Genomic DNA, 19,995 nt, shown 5'->3' on the forward strand with positions numbered 1-19,995 from the left:
ACAACATAATAGTAATAAACAACAACATAATAGTAATAAACAACATCATAACCTGAGAGACTTGTTAGTTTATAAATTGTGGAGAACTTGGCAATAACAAGAGTCAAACATGGAGAACCGACATTTAGCTTTAAACTTTACTAATCTGGAACAAACTTAGAAAATACTGAGCAACCCAGAACGACCGGAACATTTTAAAATGTAGCTTTTCTTTTATTGCTTGTTGTTTTTCTTCCAATTCATGTAAAGCTCTTTGAACTGCACTGAAGAAGAACTACATAAATAAAACTTATTCATCTTTTTCTTATTAACTGCATGTGTGTAATGTTGTGCATCTCTATAGTGAACATCATGCCTTATGTTGTCCTAATAATTCAGATTGTTTCTGCTAGTCCTCTGCTTTACTCACACACTTTGTCCTGTGTGTGTGTGTGTCCTGTGCTGTCTGCATGTCTGCGCTCCTGCTTGCGGAGAGCCAGCAGCTAGACGAAGAGCTGAGGCAGATTGCGGCTTTTGCTCAGGGAAGCAGCCTAGCCAGATTCAGTGTAAACAGGACAAGGCGCTCTGGATGCAGTGTAGATGTGTGTATGATGTCTCTGCATGCACATCCTGTGATGACCTTCAAAATGTCAGCTTTGCCTTATTATTCCACCTGTTTTAACCAGCATCAGCGCGTCAGCCAGTCACCCTCTTTCTCTTCTTATCTTCTCATTTTTGTCCTCGTTCTGACTTTCTTTGTGTAAGGAGGTTGAGCAGCTTCGTCTGGAGCGGATGCAGATCGATGAGCAGTTGCGTCAGATCACCCAAGGTCACCGGCCGGTCGATCGGGAGCGGGGCGAGCGAGGAGAAAGAGGCGGCGGGGGATATAACGCAGACGGTGGCGGCAACGCGTCGTCAGCCTCGCTGCGCGGCAGCCGCTCCTACAACAGCAGGGGGCGCGGCCGGAGAGGCCACAACTACAACACCGGATACGGTGCGCAGCTGCAGCACGTCTTTAATAATTCACTTCTTCAGGCTCCTGCACAGGAAAACTAGATTTTATTTCCATATCTGGATATGAATGAAAAACATTTCTGGTTTTTAACTGTCCTTTTCTGTAAAAGTTGGATGTATCTCCCAGTTTCAGTCCATCCATCCATTCTGTTTGTATTTAAAGCCTAACAACGAGGCCGGAAACAACAAATGGGATAAAAGGGGCAGCATTATCATCAAAAAACAAACCTGGAGTGTTGCCTTGAATCTTTCATTCATTTTTGAGAAATCCTTGAATCTCCATGGCAACCCAGATGGACCGAGCCCCGCCTTTGAGACGCAGCTCCTCCCCCACTCAGCTCCTTCAGACTAGCCAGCTGCAATTAGCAAACACCTGCTGAGCTCATTACCTGGTCCTGAGGGCAGGAGGTTTTAAAGAGACAGAGGCCTATTTTCAAGATGTTAAATCAGGAAGTAAATTCATTTTAAGTCATATTTCATGTTCAGCTCTGGAAGAAATGAGCTGTACTCCACTGAACCCCACTGACTTCTGACCTCTTGCTGAGTTAAAACATCAGTGTTGTTGTTTCTAAATAAATATTGTTTTTTTTTGGATTGTTTGAGGCCTGTAAGCTCTGCATCTTTTTATTATTTTGGTCATTTCTCATTGTCTGCAAATGCTGAGTTTTTGCTTTGGATTTCAGAGACATGTTGTCAGTCGTTCAAAGACTAAAACCACAATGTTCATTTTACGTAAACATGTGCCTATAATCAGTACAATCAGAGAAACTGGTCATTTTAAAGGCTTTTTTCAGAGTTTTATGAGGCATTTTTATAATAGTTTCTTGATTGTGCTATAAAATGGTTCAGCTAAAGGGAATTAATACTGCCCCTTTAATCGATTATTGAAATAATCATGAAGTAATTTAAAAGCTTTGAGTTGGAAAAACAACAGAATATTCTGGGAATTTGACTCTGGAAAGGTTTGACCCTTCCTGTGCACCAATCCTGATCCCTGCTGTTGGTTCTTTCTTCCTGCATCGTCTTAAATTCAGGCGCCAACTCGGAGCATTCGAATCCCTCTGAGACGGATTCAGAGCGTAAAGACGAGCTCAGTGATTGGTCGCTGGCAGGAGAGGACCTGGACGGGTGAGCTCCGAGTTCCTCATCACGAAAACGAGCGAAACGTTTCAGCCTCCAGGCGGCGCTCAGATCTCTGGACTCCATGTTTCTGCTCGCATCGTTTCCATTTGGTTTTCTGTTTGCAGGGAGCGGGAGCGAGGCCCCCGCCCCCAGAGAGACGGCCGCCGCAGGCCCGGGCCCGGCCGGGGCCGAGGAGGAGGAAGAGGCAGAGGAAGAGGAGGATACGGATACAACTCTGGTACAGTTCACTTTTAAATAAGAAAAAACTGAAACTCTGCCCGTCAGGCCAGAACTTCAGGATTCTGCTTGAAATCCTTGAAAACGCTTGAATTTAGATTTCAATTAGGTCCTTGAAAGTGCTTGATATTCAAACTGCTCAGTTTTATAATAAATTTTATGTTTGAAAACAATTTGGAAAATGTTATTTACAGTTGAAACCAGATTCACAGACGTTGAAACAGACTAAACTTTTTTTTTTTTAGATTAATTAAAATTACCTAAATTATTTACATTTGCTAAATGTCATAAAACTGGGTGAGAATTATTTTGATGGTAGAAAGAAACTGAAATTGGAAATAAAAACAATAAAACTGAACTAAAAAGACAAAGTTTGGTGATGTAAAAGTCTGGAGCTGTGGGAAAACGTCTCAGTCCCGTTGATCAGGAGTCGTTGTTGTGCAGCCTCCAGGGATCACGAGAACAACCCGCCCTACGGGAGCCTGGAGGCGAACACGGAGACGGACCAGACGGCCGACACGGACGCCAGCGAGTCCAACCTGCCCGCCAACCGCCGCCGTCGCTCCCGGCGACGCAGAACGGACGAGGACGCCACCCTGATGGACGGCATGAGCGAGTCCGACAACGCCTCCGTCAGCGAAAACGGAACAGGTATTTTTCACTTTTATTTACTTTGGAGAACAAATTTCCCATGATTCCCTTTACCGAGTCCGAGGGAAAAGAGCTGCTGCTGGCATTCAGGCTCAAACCAAGGAACCGATCCGATTCTTTGTGATGACTCAACGTTCCCAGATTTGTCCGAAGCAAAACCTCAGCGTCGCAATCGCAGCCGCCGCCGCCGCATGCGCCTGCCTGAGGAGAGGCAGCCAGGTAACGCAGCAGCTGCAGCGCCGCTGCAGGCGTCTGCAGCGCCGCTCCACACAGAGCTAAATGAAGCAGAAATTAACTAGCATGAATGTTGCATGTTGCTAACGAACTCAGCACTTTGTCCTTATGGACCATCTGCACTTTGAATCGCCTTGTTGCTGAAAATGTGCAATATTATTATGTAATTTTACCTTATCGTACCTTTTCTGTTGTTTACATCCGGAAATTTCTTTGACCTGTTATCCATAACTGCGCTGCAGCAGCAGAACGATACATTAACTAAATACAAATTATTATTAATTCAGTTCAGTTCGCCGCAGCAAAGGAAGAAATAACACAGAAAAACCAGTGAAGAACAACCCAAAACAATTTTTATTCTTGTTTTTCTCGCTCTGTGTCAGCTATGCGACGCAGACTCGTTGCCATAGCAACTGATAACCTTGTCATAATTTGTTTCAGGATTCAAAACCAAAAATCACTCAAACATCCCCACACAAACAGAACATTCAGTCTGTTACAGTTTCATGTTTCCAGGCTCCATGTTTAGTTTGATCATCAATAAGTGATCGCTGTGGTGGATTAGCTACCGCTGCTATTAGCTAAGCTAACGGCGCCGGTTGATTAGCTCATTTAAATATCTGATGATCTGTCAGCGTTGGTGTTTTAGTCGCCTTTTTAAATGTTTTTAACTGAATCAAAACACAGAAATCTGCTGCACATCTAAATTCTGCATCAGAAAGAAAGGATTCTTTTCTTTCTTTTTTTGTTTCTTTCCTTTCATTATTTCTTTTTTCTTTGTCTTTATCTTTGTTTCTTTCTCTTCTTTTTTGCTCTTTATTTCTTTTTCTCTTACTTTTTATTATCAGATTGGAGATTTCTAAGCTCATTTTAATTTATCATGTGATTGATTGATTAATTCCTTGTTGCAGCAGACCCATTAGCGCCACCTCTGCTGTCGACTGATGTTTGTCTTTTTTTATTTTACATATTTGTATCGGTTCTATAAGTTAACCGTTTTTTTCCATCCGTCGTATTGATTGAATTGATATGGAAACATACAAATACCTGGTAAATATCTGTTATCGGCCAGAACAACATTAATATTTGATACCAATGCTGGCCCAAATTTACAAATCAGTGCGTCGCCTCCCTTCATAAATATTTTCTACTTTGTGTTGACTTGTCACAAAAAATCTAAAATTCACTAAAGTTTGTGGTTTTAATGTGATAAAATGGGGAAACATGAATATGTTTATGTTTCTGTAACTGAATGAGATGTTGGTGTGATTTTTCGGCTGCCTGTTCCTGGTTGGTACTGAATTAACACGAGGCTGAACGTTTGGAGCTGCTCTGCTTTCCTTCACGCCTGCAGCCAGTTTGTGTTGGTTAAATAACCTGAGAGGGTTTTTGTTGGGTTGTTAATGCAGTGACTGTGGCTGACTACATATCCAGGGCTGAATCTCAGAGCAGACAGATGACCGCCAAGGATACCAAGAAAAACAAGGAAGTGGTCAGTAAACGCTACAGCAGCTGCGTTTCCACTACAGATGCGACGCAAAACGTTCTTCCATCCCGAAATGCACTAATGTCGATACAGGTGAAAAAGCACCTGATATTAGCGCAAAATGTTTTTCTTTTAAATTGTTTACATTAAGCAAATTTATCGCCATAATTCAAATTCACGCAATTTTAAGGGCAATGGAAACGCATCTTATCGCTACGTTTTCATTATAAATGTGCGTAAAACTGTCGTTATTCCGCCAAAGTCAAAAAAACCCAGTTTCACAATTGTGGTTCTTCTAGTAAATAAGAAACCTGTGAATAAGTTTAATGTGAAAAGTCATTAAAAACCTTCCTACCACTTCCTGTCGTCGTCTTCATCGTTTCCAGTTGCAGTTTTAATTCGGCTGAAAATCATCCTAATGCAAAACCATTTTATCGAATGACGTTTATTTTCCGCAGTTTTCAGTCAATGGAAACGCAGCTACATTCAGTTGTGAGACCAGCTGAGTTTTTCCTTCCATTGAACTTTCCAGTTCCTCCCTCATGGTGTTTTCTGTGTCTTCAGGGTCAGGCGGAGGTCATTGCTGAGCACAGCCCCCAGTCGGCTCCGGCAACCACCAACGGCTCCAACGACGACGTGTCCGACGCCCCCACAGCCTCCTCCTGCCAGAGGGACTCCAACCCACAACCCGTTGTGAACGGACTCTCCTAGTTGGACCCCAGCAGATGAAATGGTTTCAAATATTGATGACATTTGATTGGATCTCCATGTCGGCGTAGAGGCGTCAAATGTTAACATCTAAACACAACAAGCACTGTTTTTTTTTTTTTTACTTAATATTTGAAACCCGTTGTGCAGCAAACCTTTTAGCGCTCTGAACCCCGACCTTCACATGTTTATCTCTGCTTCTGTTCATTTTCTTTTCAATACTTCTTCCAGTATGAGCTTGCCAAAGATAGTCACACACACACACTCTTAGAGCTGCACTCTTAGTCCTCTCTTCGTCTCTGAGCTCGGACTAAATGCAGTATTTCCATAATGCAGACAGGGATTTTAATCAGATACTGTGGTGTGGCTGCAGCCGTTTTCCTGGTTCATAATGTCGTAGTCTGCCTTCTATCAGGTGAACGTAGCAGAATCATTTCTTTTTGGGATGTTTTGTGCATCAAGTTAAATGTTCTGCATGAGCAGAGTGTAGAAGGTTTGCTGAAAAACCCAAGTGTGACGTACTTGTGATCAGCTGTCGTGCCTTGAGAGTAGACTCAACAAGTTGCTGCCTGGCTCTGCGCTCCATCTGGAGTCCCTCCTCCCCTCACCTGCCACCAGTGGAACCAGTCCGGGTCACCTGCCACCAGTGGAACCAGTCCGGGTGAGTCGGCGTGCGAAATGCTGAGGGGTTTCAGAGCCTTCTTTTCAAATCAGGTGTCTCTGCTCTTAAAGTCGCTGGGAGGGGGATTCGGTGATCCTTTAAGTGTATCTGGAGGATTTTTTGACTTTTAGCTGCTTCCTGTTCTTTAATATGCAACCACTTGGATCATAGGAGAGATGTTATTACTGCAGATCTGGAAAAGAAACGAGAAGAGTTGTTTTGTTTGCACTGAAGCGTAACCTTTTACTCTTAAAGCTGATTGTAGTCGAGTCTGAAAGCCGTAGCGTTGCTGGTTTTCTGGGAACATCTCGCTGCCCAACCTTCTGTTTGATCAAGTTCGACACAGAACTTCAGAAGACGGTCAGGAATAACAGCTGGATTAATCCGGTGTTGAGATGTTGCAAAAAACCGAAGCAGAGCGACGACGGTCTTTTCATGGTTCTTCCACACCGGCTGGCTGGAAACTGGTCACGACTGTTCCTCTGAGGAAGATTTATTTGGATTATTTATTTTTTAAAAAGTGTACAGTATTTAAAAAACATAAAAAAATAAAGACACTCTTCTTTTTCTTGACACTAAAACGTGATATCCAGAGGTTTTCATACATCCATCTACGATTTGGACTACTGACAGTTGTAACATCCCAAGAGTTTTTGTTGGGTCAACTACAGTAAACTGTTTCTTTTTTAAGAATTGTCTGGTTGGTTGATGTGCAATATGTTTTGTACGCAGGTAGTTCCTAAATAAACTTGATCTTCTATGTAGATCTGAACCCAAATGTCTGATTCTCTTATATAATTCATCTTGTGCTCATATCACTGCAGAAATGCATCAATCTGTGAATATCTTTCTTTTTTTTAGTGCAATTTTGCAGAAATTGTTCCTTTTTGGACTGGAGTTATGTTGTAGGTTGATCTAAATACAAGGTTGTGAAAAAGTATTTCCTCCCTTAGAAGTTTTGTTTTTGTTTTGATGTTGCATCTAAATATTTTTAATTTTTTGAGCTAAAAATGCCTCATTAATCCCAAATAATTCAAATTTTAGATTAAAAAGTGAAAACAAAATACAGTTCTCAAATTCATTCATCAACCAAACAAAGCATTAAGTTTTGTGACATCAGTTTGTGAAAACATGTATAAACTTTTACTTGCGTAAAAGACAAAAACTATTTCAATATATATTCAGAAATATCAGGATACTAATATTTGTGGATATCCAGAAATATTTTAGACGTTTGTCAAGTGTAAAAAAATGTGACACTTTCCTAAACACAGTTATTGTTTTGTGGTTTTATTTTATTTGGGAAGAATTAGAAAAAAAAAAATCAAGTGCTTCCTTAACCCAGCCCATATAAAAGCAGCGAGAAATTAATTTTATTTTGTTTCGTCCTGATCTTCAGCTCTGTTTCCTGGCTTGGCCATCCATCAAGTCCTTGGCTTCATTTATTTTTGCAGCGATGTACGGAGAACCACCTGTGACAAAAACACACATTCAGTTTTACTGGCAGTAAAAGTTCAGGTTTTGGTGGAGAGCGGGGGGCAGAACATACCTCTGTCTGGATGGTTCAGGACCATCAGCTTTCTATGGGCTTCTCGGATCTTATTCTTGTTGGCTGTGGGACTGAAAAAGAGAAATGTTGCACAAGAAATGATCACAGACAGAAATAGGAGTTTAAAAAGATAACAGCTGGATGAGAACACAGTGCAAATAACTGACATAAAGGAGATGCATTATGCAAATTTCACATACCTGACACCTAAAATGAGAGCAGCTTCTCTCTTTGTCATCTTTGGTTCAAACCCGCCTCCGTAGTATCCTCCTCCAAAGGCCTGAAGCAGCAGAAAGCACAACGCTGACTGATAAAAGGCTGCCACAAAATGATAAATAGAAACTTTTAGTTTTATTTTTTTATTACCGTCTTGGGAAAACTCTGGAGAGCCTGTTTCACCTGTGGCTCCATTTGTTTCATGGCCTGCATGGCGTAGCGACCTGCCGGGAAAACATGCAGTTCTTACTGCTGACCAGAGGGGGCAGAGTTCCCAAAAATCACAGTAGAAATACTGCAACATGTTTTTACTCAACTAAAAGTAAAAAGTAACCATCCAAGAAATTACTCAAGAGTAACAAAGTATTTGGCAAAAGGTATTGAATAACTGATCAAATTATCAATCATTTAATATTTAAAAATTACATCATCAAGCGGACTAAAATATAAAGTTAAGTAGAAATGTTGGTATTTTAAGGACCAAAATGACAATAATTCATATAAATAACAAAAAATACATAAAATCAGGCAAAAGAAAATTTTCCTAAATCAATTTTTGTCAATAAAAACCTTATGAAACTTTAACCGAAACTGCAGGTGTGTCTGTCTGGTGGATTTTTAGTTAAAACATGTTTGTTTTTTATTCAGTGGGTAAATTTTTTTTTTAATTTTACTCAAGAAAGAGTAGAAATACTTTAAAATAAAATGACTCAAGTAAATGTAAAAAGTACAGCATAGTAAAAAAACAATACTCCTAAAAAGTTATTTCCCCCCCAAAAAACGTTACTCAAGTAAATGTAACTAGTTACTACCAAACTCTGCTGCTAACTTTGTAGATTACAATGATTTAACAGTGAACACTGGGTCAGAAGAGTTCAGTCTTAAACTGGTAGACACAGATACATTTAGGTTTCATTTATCATGAAAATTTAATGTCCAGAACCTGAAAGAAATGTTGGATCTATAATATAACCTGGTACCACCCAGTTTAAAGTTACATCAGTGAATTTGCAAAGCAATGTTCACTCCTAACATTATTATTCCTCAGGTTCCTTTACTGCATCAGAACTACATTTCCCAGATGCACACTCCAAGCTGCCATGTTTTTTGCCGTTCATGGCGAATCTGCCTCCGGGAAAAAATAGGTCATACTCAAAATATCACAAAAAATGTATAAATACAAATTTGCTGTTTCATCCTTAAGATTTCTGGCTTTATGTGTTGAAAACTTTACTGTGTCAGAAAATTGAGTTTTTCATGCACATTTATGACTTTTTGATAATATTTTTGTTTTAATATAAGTTTTATGCCTTTAATCATGAAATATTTTTGACGTTTTGAGATCAGCGGAAAAATCCGCATTTTTGTTGTGAATGTGTGAAATCAGTCTTGAACTTTATGAGTGTTTTAGCGGAAGTTTTCATTTTATCTACAATGATCCTGATACTCCGCATTATGCACTTTATTAAGGAAAATAGTGAACATTTTTCTACATTTTATAGTTAGTCTCTTCTCCGGTTCTTTAGAGACTTTAACTTGTGATTTATGGTGATTGATTGAACAGTTTCTTTTGTAGTAAGTTAACTTTTAGCTGAAGCAGTCCAAACAGATGAAATGTGAGACATAAAACTGTTTAGAGTTGCAGGGCTCCATGCTTTACCTGCAAACCCAGCAGCTGCCAGAGCCAGTCCCACTGCCACCATGGAGCTGGCCTGCAGGGACACAAGAAGAAGAAATCAAGAGGAAAACCGTGAGTCTTCCTCTCATCAGCTGCTCCACACATTAACAAAGACCAGCGAAGCCAGCGCGGTCTCTTTATGTTTTATTCAGATATTTGCAACCCATTTGCCTCAGTAAAATCGCAACACTACCTGATTAAAGCAGTAAATAACTTATTAGCTGCGTTTGATAATATGCTGTTAGGTCACAGAGATGGAAGCTAATGTTAGCTTAGCTATTGAATTCAACGTTTTCCGGTCATTTTCAGAACCCGGAACACATTTTATACATTAATGTCACACTCAGTGATAAATATCGGGTCGGACCTACCATGTCTCAGTGTTATGTCCCGTTTATATCGCAGATTAGGATCATAACTTTTGACCTCTCATGTTCTCGTAGCTAACCGCAGGCGTCCATGTGTTTATGCCGCAAAGGGTTGAGAAGTGTCGTGAACTTACATTCCCCTTCGACAGCTGAAGCATCTGAAGACATCTGCTTGTTTCTATGGTTTCCGCTCACCTCACAACGTACATTTAAATCAAATGAGACATTAACAGAGGTGGGTAGAGTAGGCAAAAATTGTACTCAAGTACGGTAAGGGTAAGAAGTAACCGCACAAGAAATGAATCTAGTCAGAGTAAAAAAAGTATTTCATACAAAAGCTTCTCAAGTTCGTAAATGATCAGATCATTTCATTTAATATTTAACAATTATGTAATCAGATAGACAGAAATGTAGAGTTATGTACAAATTATGGTATTCTTAAGACTAAAATGAAAAAAGGTTTTCTTTCATTTCATTTTATAACATGACTAACAAATCCAGGCAGGAGAAACTCTGTTCCTTTTTTTTCCCAAGCAAAACAATACATGAAAATAATACTTACAGTAGACAATGGACATATACTGTATGCTAGATCAGGGTTAAGGATTTCCAGTAAGACAAATAGGCTCACTAATTCTCAGGATTTTGAGTTTAGTCTTCTGAGATTAAAAGTCAAAATTCTGAGATTAAAATCAAAATGACCTTTTTTCAGTGACCACTAAAGGGTCAAATTCAAGTCTAAGTTCCTGGGAACTTAGACTTGAAGTTCAGAATTCTGATTTTTCCTCAGAATCAGAATTGTTTAAATTGTTTATTTGCCATCAGGAAAATCTAGTCCTAAAACTCAAATCTACCAAATACAGATCCTATCACAAGGACAAAACTGTTTTAATTATTTTGAATTGACCTACCTAAAAATGCTTGGTAATTTATTTTAATTTTGACATAGATGGACACAAAATTCCCAGAAAAAAGTCAGAATTCTCAGATAAAAGTAACAATTCTTAGATTAAAGTCAGAATTTTGAGATTGAAGTTTGAAATCTGACTTTAATCTCAGAAAATTCTCAGAAAGAAGTCACAATTCTGAGATTAAATGTAGAAGTCTGGGATTAAAGTCAGGCTCTGCCGCCCCTCACAACATGGGCATGGACAACCTGGGCGGTTGTCCATGCCGCCTCTATCATTGTCAGGAGCTGCACCTCAACTCTCTGCTGTTGCATTGTTTTACCCAGAATCCCCTGCGCAGACTGTCTAACCCGGAACACGCGGCTGCAGCTGACACAATGGGACAGTGAAGGGCCTAATTATTGCCCCTATCATTTGCATAATTACAATGTATTTTTCCAGGCAGAGGCAGTATAGAAATTGTAAATTGCAGTGGACTCGCCGCTCTGCTCTCCTCGGTGGAAGTCAGACCTAAATGCGTTGCCAGCCAATCAGCCAGTGGGATTTAAAAAGCCAACTGTGAGGAGAAATAAGAGTTTTGCCCCCAAATCATATGGAATTACAGTGCTGGTTGCATATGATGGCGGGGGGAGCCAGTGGCAAGCACAAAAGCCCGCAGGAAGCAGCTATTTCTGCGTGTTTTATTAACCCAACCAAGCAATTTAATTCTTTTGTTCGGAGGAGTTCTACTTCATTGATTAACAAAAGCGGGGATATAATTTTTTCAGCCCCTTTTGAAAAGCCTGAAATGTCAAGCCTTTTAAAGGAGATTATTCTGCCTGTGCGCGATGAATGGAGCCCAGAGTAACCTTTTGTCTACAATTAAATATTCCAGCATAAATATAAAAGAAAATCAGAGATGGGGAAGATTGAGTCAGGAGAGATTGGAGAGGTAGATCCTGTGGCCGATAGTGGCAGCAGCAGCCCGGCTCTAATTAGATATGCCAGGCGGGCTGCAGCAGTCACTCCGCGCCGCACGGCGAGAGGAGCAGGCAGAGAGGAGGACAGGGGAATATCTGCTCATCTGGCCGGCCAGCCGGCCGACCCACCGACCGGCGGGCGGCTGGAGCCTTCCTCTGGGCACACACCAGGTATTTCTGGACACTTTTTCTTTTGTCTTCCCCGCCGGTTGCTTGAGTTTTTTTGTTTTGTTTTGTTTTGTTTTTTTGCCGGTATCTTCGCCGGGCGCGACAGAGAGGAAGAGTTTGAAAGGCAATGCCTTCTGGGAACTGCATAAGCAGCCAGAGCTGAATGGAGGAGGAAAAGTTTGTGATCCTCAGCACTGATTAGGAATGACAATGGGATACTTTAGGGACAGACTGGGATGCTTTTTCCTTATTTTTATTATTATTATTATTATTATTATTATTATTATTATTATTATTATTATGAACTCAAGAGGCAGACTGTGGGAGATAAAGAGGGAGGAATGAAGTTTTAGTTTTTGTGTTTTGGAGTCAAAGTTGGACTTTTGCATTTGCCTGCAAAAGTCCAACTAATGAAAATTAGACTGCAGATGTGATGTGAAATGTGCTAAGTCATGGTTTGACCTCCTGTCAGGGATCATTTCCTGACCAATCATTTCCCAGAGTGACCCATTCTGGAGGCGTGGTGCTCCTCTGGCTCTTTGACATGACGTGTTCATTCCCACTGCATGAATATGGTTCATGTGTCTCTGATTTTTATGAGGACTTTGTTTTTTCTGTTTAAAGTCGGAGTTAGCCACCATAAGGGGCTTCCATCAGCAGTAAATGTTGCCAGTTAAGCAGAAACGGATGAAAGGTGTTTTAAATTTGCATTTTAATTCATAAATCGCATAAAATGCTGATAATATGTAAAGTTTAAGTCAAAATTTCACAATTTTTGTTTTAAAAAAGGTGTTTTTTTATCAGCCAACATCCATCGAGAAACTTTCAGGGCTAAATGTCATACATTAAGTCTAAAGTGAGTTTTAATTCTCATTTTAATTCTGAAATCACATGAAATGCAGACAAAGTGCTACGTTTAAGTAAAAATTCAGAATTGGCCTTGTAAACTTGTAGTATGTGGTTTTCAAATTGACCAAAATCTCAAAACACAAAGAAAGAAAATACATTAACACACCATCTTTGTAGTTATTTGTGTTTCAAATTTCTCTTCATGTTTTACAAACTCAGGACAACAGATTTGAATTTCTGTGAACAGATTATATTTGAATACATTTAAAAGTAAGACATGATTTTCAATCATCCAGAGATTTTATTCAGTCATTTCTGTCTTCATAATGTCTGTGTTTACAGGTCATAAACAAAAAGTTGTAATTATCTATTTATTAAATGCATTAAAACCAAAAACTCCCACAATATTTAGTTAAGAGCATGAACATAGATTTACTTTTCAGTGCATAAAATCAGATGAAGTAAATGCAGACAGAAATAGAAAGACATAATCTGTGAATTCCTTAATTTCCTGCTGCATTCAAAAAGATAATCCATAAAATTCTTTGCTCCTTTTTATATTTTTCCAAAAATTGGTCAAAATCAGTTTTGGTAATTAGAATGAGTCCAAACATTGTGTCATGTCAGATAAATGCTCAAAGTTTGGACTCGCAGCAGATCATTTTAAATATCCAGATCAGAAAACGTCTGATCATTTTAAACTGTGATGATGTCATTTAACTATAATCACTTTCATCTGATACGTTTCTGAAGCAGTTTGGAAAAACAATCAGGTCAGAAAGAGAAAAGTTAGAGCGAAAAGATCCTGCTGGATTGTTGGCAGCCGCTCGTTGATATTTACGATAATTAAATCAGTTCAGTTACCAGATAAAGTCACTGCAAGCCAAACTGCATTAGAATAAACTTCATGGAGGTTTAACAGGCAGCAGCGTTTCTGATTTGCTTGAGTTTTCCTTCCTGTGTCCAAAATGTTTTATAAGACTCCTCATAAACAGTTGTACGTTAAATTCAGTTAATTTTTCTCGTTTTGTTCTTTCAGATTTTGCTTTTCTTTGCTTTTAACTCTTGAAATAAAATCACTGGCATGACAGCAACTTTTTACCATCTCATTTGCTCTCTCTAAAGAAGTACATATTAAAAAGCATTTTTCAAAAGTTGCTCATATCAAACTTTTTAATGGTAGTCTGATCGGCCCGATCTTTTTACCTCCCAAAAACCTGATCTGTGCCACATGTGGTACAAAACCGGATACATGTCCGATTGTTTTCAAAGCGTCTGCAGTCAGAACGGTAAAGTCGCGTTTTATCCGGCTTTTACGTCATTGGTGTGAGACATGCATCATAATTCTGCGCCAGAAAAAAAACTGATGCTGTAAATCAGAATGTAAACAATTTCTGAAAACTGTAATTATGAACGTATGAAGGAAGTCACAATCCCACCACATCCAGGCAGACTGCAGCCAATGGGCCACAAAAGGAGCACAGAGTTCTCACTGTAAGATCTACATTTTTTCCCCAGAATTCTGATTGAATTTCTCAGAATTTTGACTTTTTTTCCTCAGAATTTTGACCATAATCTCTGGATTTTGACTTTAATCCCCCCTCAAATTCTGATTATAATCTAAAAATATTTACTTTAATCTCAGAATTCTGACTTTTTTTCTCAAATTCTGACTATAATCTCAAAATTTTTACTTTAATCTCAGAATTCTGACTTTAGTCTGAGCATTATGACATTTTTCTGAAAAGAAAACATCAGAATTCATTTTCTTCAGTGGTTGTGGTGAGGAAGAAACACTGTTGTTATAAACTTTGACATTATAATTTTCTACATGTAATTAAGAAACAAACTAGTGACAAATCGAACAACTCTAGTTCTTAATATCTTCTTATTGGCATTATTTAAAAACGTATGTGTACAGAAATTCACAGAGACTGCATGGCAGGTATTCCCACATCGAACAAACAGCTTTCAGTTTTCCTCTTGTAGCTGTCAGCATGCCTCGGCCCTGTGGGGTGATAGAACATGAGAATTACCCCGGGGCGGGGCATGTTCTGCCACCTCTCCTGCACATATACATAAACCTGCTGTCGCTCCGTCCCAGCAGCGCGTTTCCTCCCAGAGGCTTTATCGCCGCTGTGCGCCGGCCTGATTGGAGGCGACGGCGGTAATGACTGCAGGTCAGGAGGTCACAGCTCTGTTATGATAAGTAAACTCTGAGGTCACGACCTTAAACGGCAGGCGGCTCTGACGGCTGATGATACCTGATAAGAGAGGATGAATAATGTTTTGTTAGTTTAACAGCTTGAATGAAAAAAATATTCAAAAATGGAATATGGTTTCTGGAGCTTATGCCTGATGTTGAACTCTAGATGACCCTTAAAGTCAGGCGACTTTAAGGAAATAACAGTTAAAGAGATTTGTTTGTTTCGTTAATTTAGTAATTATAATAAATCTTCAGAATTCCCACATCTTATTTTACTGTTAATTTAAGCTTAAAGCGGCAGTATGTAGCTTTTGTAAAATATGTTTTTTACATATTTGTTCAAACTGTCACCATGTTGTGATAGTCTGTTAGAATCGGTTTGATATGAGACCAAAACTGCAACATTTCTTACATTTTCAGCTGCTGTGGTTCTCTTTCTCGCTTCACTGTGTCAAACCAACTGAACCCTCTAAAAACCTGTTCCCCTCCTCGCCTGTGGGGGCGCTGCACCGAGAACTGCTGAAGGAACCGACAAAGAAAACCTCTGAAGACACCGAGCGCAACTTCCTTCTTCACAAAATGTAAACAAAAAATTATTTTAGCGAGTGTCTTTGTATTTACCCAGAATGCCCTGTGCTGTAGTCCACTTCCTGCTTTTAGAGCGTTCAAATATGCATTCAGAACACTAAAGACTTCACTTCAACCGAACCGAGACTTAAATTTGAAGGTGAGCCAGAATTTGGCGTTTTTGGTCAGATTCACACTTCCACAAATGAACCGGACTTAAGAAATCCTTTAACCACTAAAACCTCATGCTACTCTGTTTTTGTTTACATTTTGTATTCAGTGTCTTCAGAGGTTTTGTGCTGATTCCTTCTGTAGTTCTTGGTGCAGCGCCCCCCACAGGCGAGTAGGGAAACTGGTTTTCAATTAGTTTAACTCTGTGCAGTGTGAAAGAGAACAGCAGCAGCTGAAAATGTAACAAATGCTGCAATGTTGGTCCCAATTGGACTGAGCCTGTCAACTATCAGGAGTAAAAACACTTTTACACTTGGAGCCAAAGCTGGCAAACTCAGTCTAGTGACGAGCCTCAGAATTCAATAAATTAAAAATACAACTTTGTTTTTTTAAATTGTTTTTAGTTTTACCAGCAGTTAACATTTTTTAAAATCAAATCTGTATATCATTAAAGATCCAAAACATAATAAGGGGTTTGGAGTGTTGCTTTATTGAAAGAAAACAGATTATTTCCAATTTTTGGGGACATCAATTGTTTTCTGTTTCGTTGGCCAAATCTTTCACCATTCTTAACTTGTGTTCAGGGTCCGAACAAACACATTTCAAGGGCCACAAATGGCCGTTGGGCCACACTTTGGGCATCACTTACCTAATAGTGTCTTAAGTAGAGAATATGGTGTAAAGTTGGTTTCATTTTATTTACTTTCCCATTTTATGTTGGTCGTTTCTCCAAATAAATGACTTTATACAAGCAGACGATCACAGCGAATTACTGACATCTGAGCATCAACATTAATATCAAATAGAGCAGCTGGTTGACCTTTCATGACTTCTGGAAATATTAATATTTTTAAAACAATAGCGAATAATTGTATTACAAATGTATTACTTTGTTTCAACCAATCCCAGAAGAAATGGTCTCTCCAAGCATCGGGGTCAACATTTAGTCGCTCTTATCAGCTAAGCTCTGATTCTTTGACAAAAACATTTTATTTTGGGGCATCTTAAGCAAAAGGTCAAATTTCAGTTTGTAGAAAATGTTAAATGTTTCTTTTTTGTGATTTTGTCTTGCTTTGTGTTGTTATTGACTTAAAATCCTCTTAAAAATGTTAGCTTCAACATGACAAAACTGAAGGAATGAGACGGTGAATCCTATGCAAAGCAACATACATTAATATTTTAAAGTTCTGGAAAATGAAGATGTTAAGTTTCAGAACAACAAAGAAACACAAGTGCTGGGTTTTCCACATGCTGAGATTTCCAGGCAGCAGTGAATCTACAGACATACAGAGCACATTTACAAATCTGGCATAATGCTGATTTTTACTTTTCCCAAAGAAGAGTGCTATGCTGGCAGAAAGGAAACAAGAATTATTCAATCAGCTCTCCCTCCACATCCAGATTCGACTGCAGCCACGTAAAGCTGACCACCTAATCCTTTTATCAAACCCTCCGATGGCGCACTGGAAATGCCTGGAGAGAGAAATAATATTAAGGTCATTTCTATCTCTGGTTTATTTTATCCTTCAAAAATAACCCATGCTTTCCATTTTTTATCTTGAGACAATAATTACTTTAGGTTTGGGGATGAGGGAACCGGCTGCTTATTATGAATGTTCTCTGCACACAGAGGGGAATCTCTGCCCTCATCAGTAATAACAAAATAATTTTATTCTCATTAAAGAAGACATACATACATAAATACAGCATCTGTGGAAAGACGGTGAGTTTATGTCTAACAGGTGTGAGAGAAAATGTGAGTAAAAATAAAATGGCTGTTAGGTTGCCTTGTGAACTTCTTGGGGTTTTATTTTATTTACCACTTTGGTTAATTTTAAAAACGGACAGTTAGAATCAATTTATCCAAGGTTTGTAAAGATGTAAAATACATTTCTAATAGTTTCAAGGACAGGCTTCTTTAAAATCATAAGTTTGTAAGTTAGGCTAATGGAGGGTTCTTGAGGTTCAAATCTGTTTTCAAAACTAAACAAAAACTGTTATTTTATTTTTTAATAAATAGAACATTTCTTAGCAATAAGAACATGATTTGGGCAATTTTTTGTTTTAAAATTGTTGCTATATTGAGCTAAAATCTGCTTTTAAAATTATTTAAAAGCAGATTGCCTCAAAGTCTCTTTGAGTAAAAATCTGTGGATATACGTTGTCCTGTTATGAATAATCCTTGTACGTTTTGGTTTTCTTTTGTATTTTTGGCTTTGCATTTATTTTCAAAAGAACTTGCCATATTAGGTGTTGCCACACATGTTCACTATTTTATGTTTATAGTTTCTCAGTTTGTGTTATTTTTCAATATATTTGTGTTTTATTTTCTCTTGGATTATTCCAGATTAAAATAAATATAATTTAATTGATGTGAGCTAGTGTTGTTACACTCTTATGGACAGTAGGTGGCGGTGTGCATCTTAAAGTTGTTTGCGATCCTCCATAACGGAAAAGAAGAAGACATAGTCTACCTGTCTCTCCCAGGTGCACTGTGTTTGTAATCAACAGCCGCCATCTTGTCAGTAAGACTCGTCTGAATGTTGCGTTTCATTTACCTGGGAGGTGGAAAGTCGGAGCTGGATTTGACGTCATTACCGAGGTAACAGCGCTACAGTTAAGAAGTCAGAATTTCAAAATGGCGGCACCCATAAACAATGTTTGCAATACCGTTAATAAGCATAATTTTAAGCTTTACTTTTCATATTAAAACACCACTTTTTATTTGTTCAGTAGACGTTGAGTTTTAGACTCACTCTTACTTGTTTGTGTTGTAAAATAAACATGTTTCCACCACATCTTACTACTGTTGTAGCGGCCATATTGAAGAAATGTGCCAAACTTCAAATGTTGGACATTTCTTACTAGAAATATAAAGCAGTTTTATGCTCGGTAAGATCAGCTCTGGGTGCGTTGAGTCCCTGTAATCCAAACGTATCCATGCTGAGCGACGGCGTCAGAACACAGTTTCCCCATAAACTGTATATTTTTTTTAAATTAAAAAAACAAAAATCATTTAGCAGAAGAAAGAAAAATGAAATGCGACCATTTCTACATATTTTGGTCACAATTAGCGGAAAATGATCGTGTAGCCATCAGGGCAAGTGGCAAACTGAGTTGTAAATAATTGTATTAGCCTAATTATATATAATTTAGTTAGAATATATTCTTTCCTCAGGTGACATCAGTACTGCAGCTTGGTGTTGACTGAAGAAAAGAGTTTCCATGTTTTCTCCCAGTACTAACTAGACACAACCAATAGGAGCCAGAAGTCGGGTCTTCAGTCACAAGCATCTCCCTGTCAGCAGCAGATGTGTTGTGATTGCTAAGCTAATTAGCATAGCCTCCAATGACAGCTGATAAATGGCTTTCCTGTAACTGTGTGTTATTTCTTCTTCTTCTTTCTGATTTTTACTGGCGGGTGACATGTAAGATGTATTATCGCCATCTCCTGTGCTGGAGGGTGGACCAGAGTACCTCCCTTTAATCTAAATTCTTATATATAATCCTGTTTCCTACATGTTATTTCTTCTCCATTAGCACAGTTGGCAACATACATGTGAATGATTGGCAGCGCTAAGCCCCACCTCCTGGCTCTGATTGGTTGTTTTTGATGCATTTCTTCAGAGAAGAAGTGGAGGAGGTCAGTCTATTCACAGATTATCTGTTTCATAACAAACTGTCACACATGGTGACAATTTCAACAAATATGTAAAAAACACATTTAAAAAGAAAATTCATACTGCAGTTTTTTAGTGACACTTAAAGAAGAAAATAGTTTTCTTTCCGCCCAGCCTGAGTTATGGCTGGCCTTTTTACCTCACTGATGCATCGGCCCGACCTCTGACCTCAACATGATGTAGCAGCAGAATTTAACTGACCCTTTCCCATTAGACTTTTAGCCGCTGTGACCATGCAGGGACCCAGACTATTTCTCCAATTCTGCGCTCTGTCAGGTGGGATGATGTGATAATGGGATAACAAGTCATAGTTCGCTTTGCTCTGGGTGCTCACGTGTGTGTGTGTGTGTGTGTGTGTGTGTATGAGTGGGTGTGTGTATGAGTGGGTGTGTGTGTGGGTACATTTTCCTCTAGCAGCCTGTAATCCTCCAGAGGAAAATAAGTGCTGCATGGAGAGTACCAGCCTGTAAACTCTGTCTTGTAGCAGTCAGTCTGATTTGAGGAGTGTGTGTATGTGTGTGTGCGTTTATTTGTAATACCTTGTGGGGACGATTTTCCTGACATATACTACGTTGTGGGGACCA

General features: G+C 39.0%; 2 protein-coding genes and 1 long non-coding RNA gene across 4 annotated transcripts in view; 2 read left to right on the forward strand and 1 right to left on the reverse strand.

The window, feature by feature from the left end:
* The window catches only part of fxr1 (FMR1 autosomal homolog 1), a 14,389-nt gene extending 7,525 nt beyond the window's left edge, over positions 1-6,864 (forward strand). Inside the window, exons 12-19 of one of the 2 annotated variants that reach the window (XM_016666069.1) lie at positions 745-973; positions 2,028-2,121; positions 2,241-2,353; positions 2,797-3,003; positions 3,145-3,222; positions 4,647-4,729; positions 5,288-6,427; positions 6,467-6,864. In XM_016666069.1, coding sequence (XP_016521555.1) covers positions 745-973; positions 2,028-2,121; positions 2,241-2,353; positions 2,797-3,003; positions 3,145-3,222; positions 4,647-4,729; positions 5,288-5,434 — 951 coding nt within the window. In that variant the 3' untranslated portion in view covers positions 5,435-6,427; positions 6,467-6,864. The remainder of the gene's footprint in view (positions 1-744; positions 974-2,027; positions 2,122-2,240; positions 2,354-2,796; positions 3,004-3,144; positions 3,223-4,646; positions 4,730-5,287; positions 6,428-6,466) is intronic. The other variant, XM_016666070.1, reaches the window with a different exon arrangement.
* A 514-nt stretch (positions 6,865-7,378) lies between these two features.
* Positions 7,379-10,010, reverse strand: dnajc19 (DnaJ (Hsp40) homolog, subfamily C, member 19). Its single transcript, XM_007542091.2, has 6 exons — positions 9,907-10,010; positions 9,518-9,569; positions 8,008-8,081; positions 7,842-7,921; positions 7,642-7,712; positions 7,379-7,564 (listed from the first exon to the last, which is right to left on the reverse strand). The coding sequence occupies exons 1-6, from the start codon at positions 9,907-9,909 to the stop codon at positions 7,488-7,490; spliced, it is 357 nt and encodes a 118-aa protein (XP_007542153.1). The 5' UTR covers positions 9,910-10,010; the 3' UTR covers positions 7,379-7,487.
* The window catches only part of LOC107834541 (uncharacterized), a 17,417-nt gene continuing 7,359 nt past the window's right edge, over positions 9,938-19,995 (forward strand). Inside the window, exon 1 of the long non-coding RNA XR_001660333.1 lies at positions 9,938-10,022. This is a non-coding gene — a long non-coding RNA (uncharacterized LOC107834541). The remainder of the gene's footprint in view (positions 10,023-19,995) is intronic.

This window comes from Poecilia formosa, unplaced genomic scaffold, assembly GCF_000485575.1.
Source record: "Poecilia formosa unplaced genomic scaffold, Poecilia_formosa-5.1.2 Scaffold655, whole genome shotgun sequence".
Classification (NCBI taxonomy): Eukaryota; Metazoa; Chordata; class Actinopteri; order Cyprinodontiformes; family Poeciliidae; genus Poecilia; species Poecilia formosa.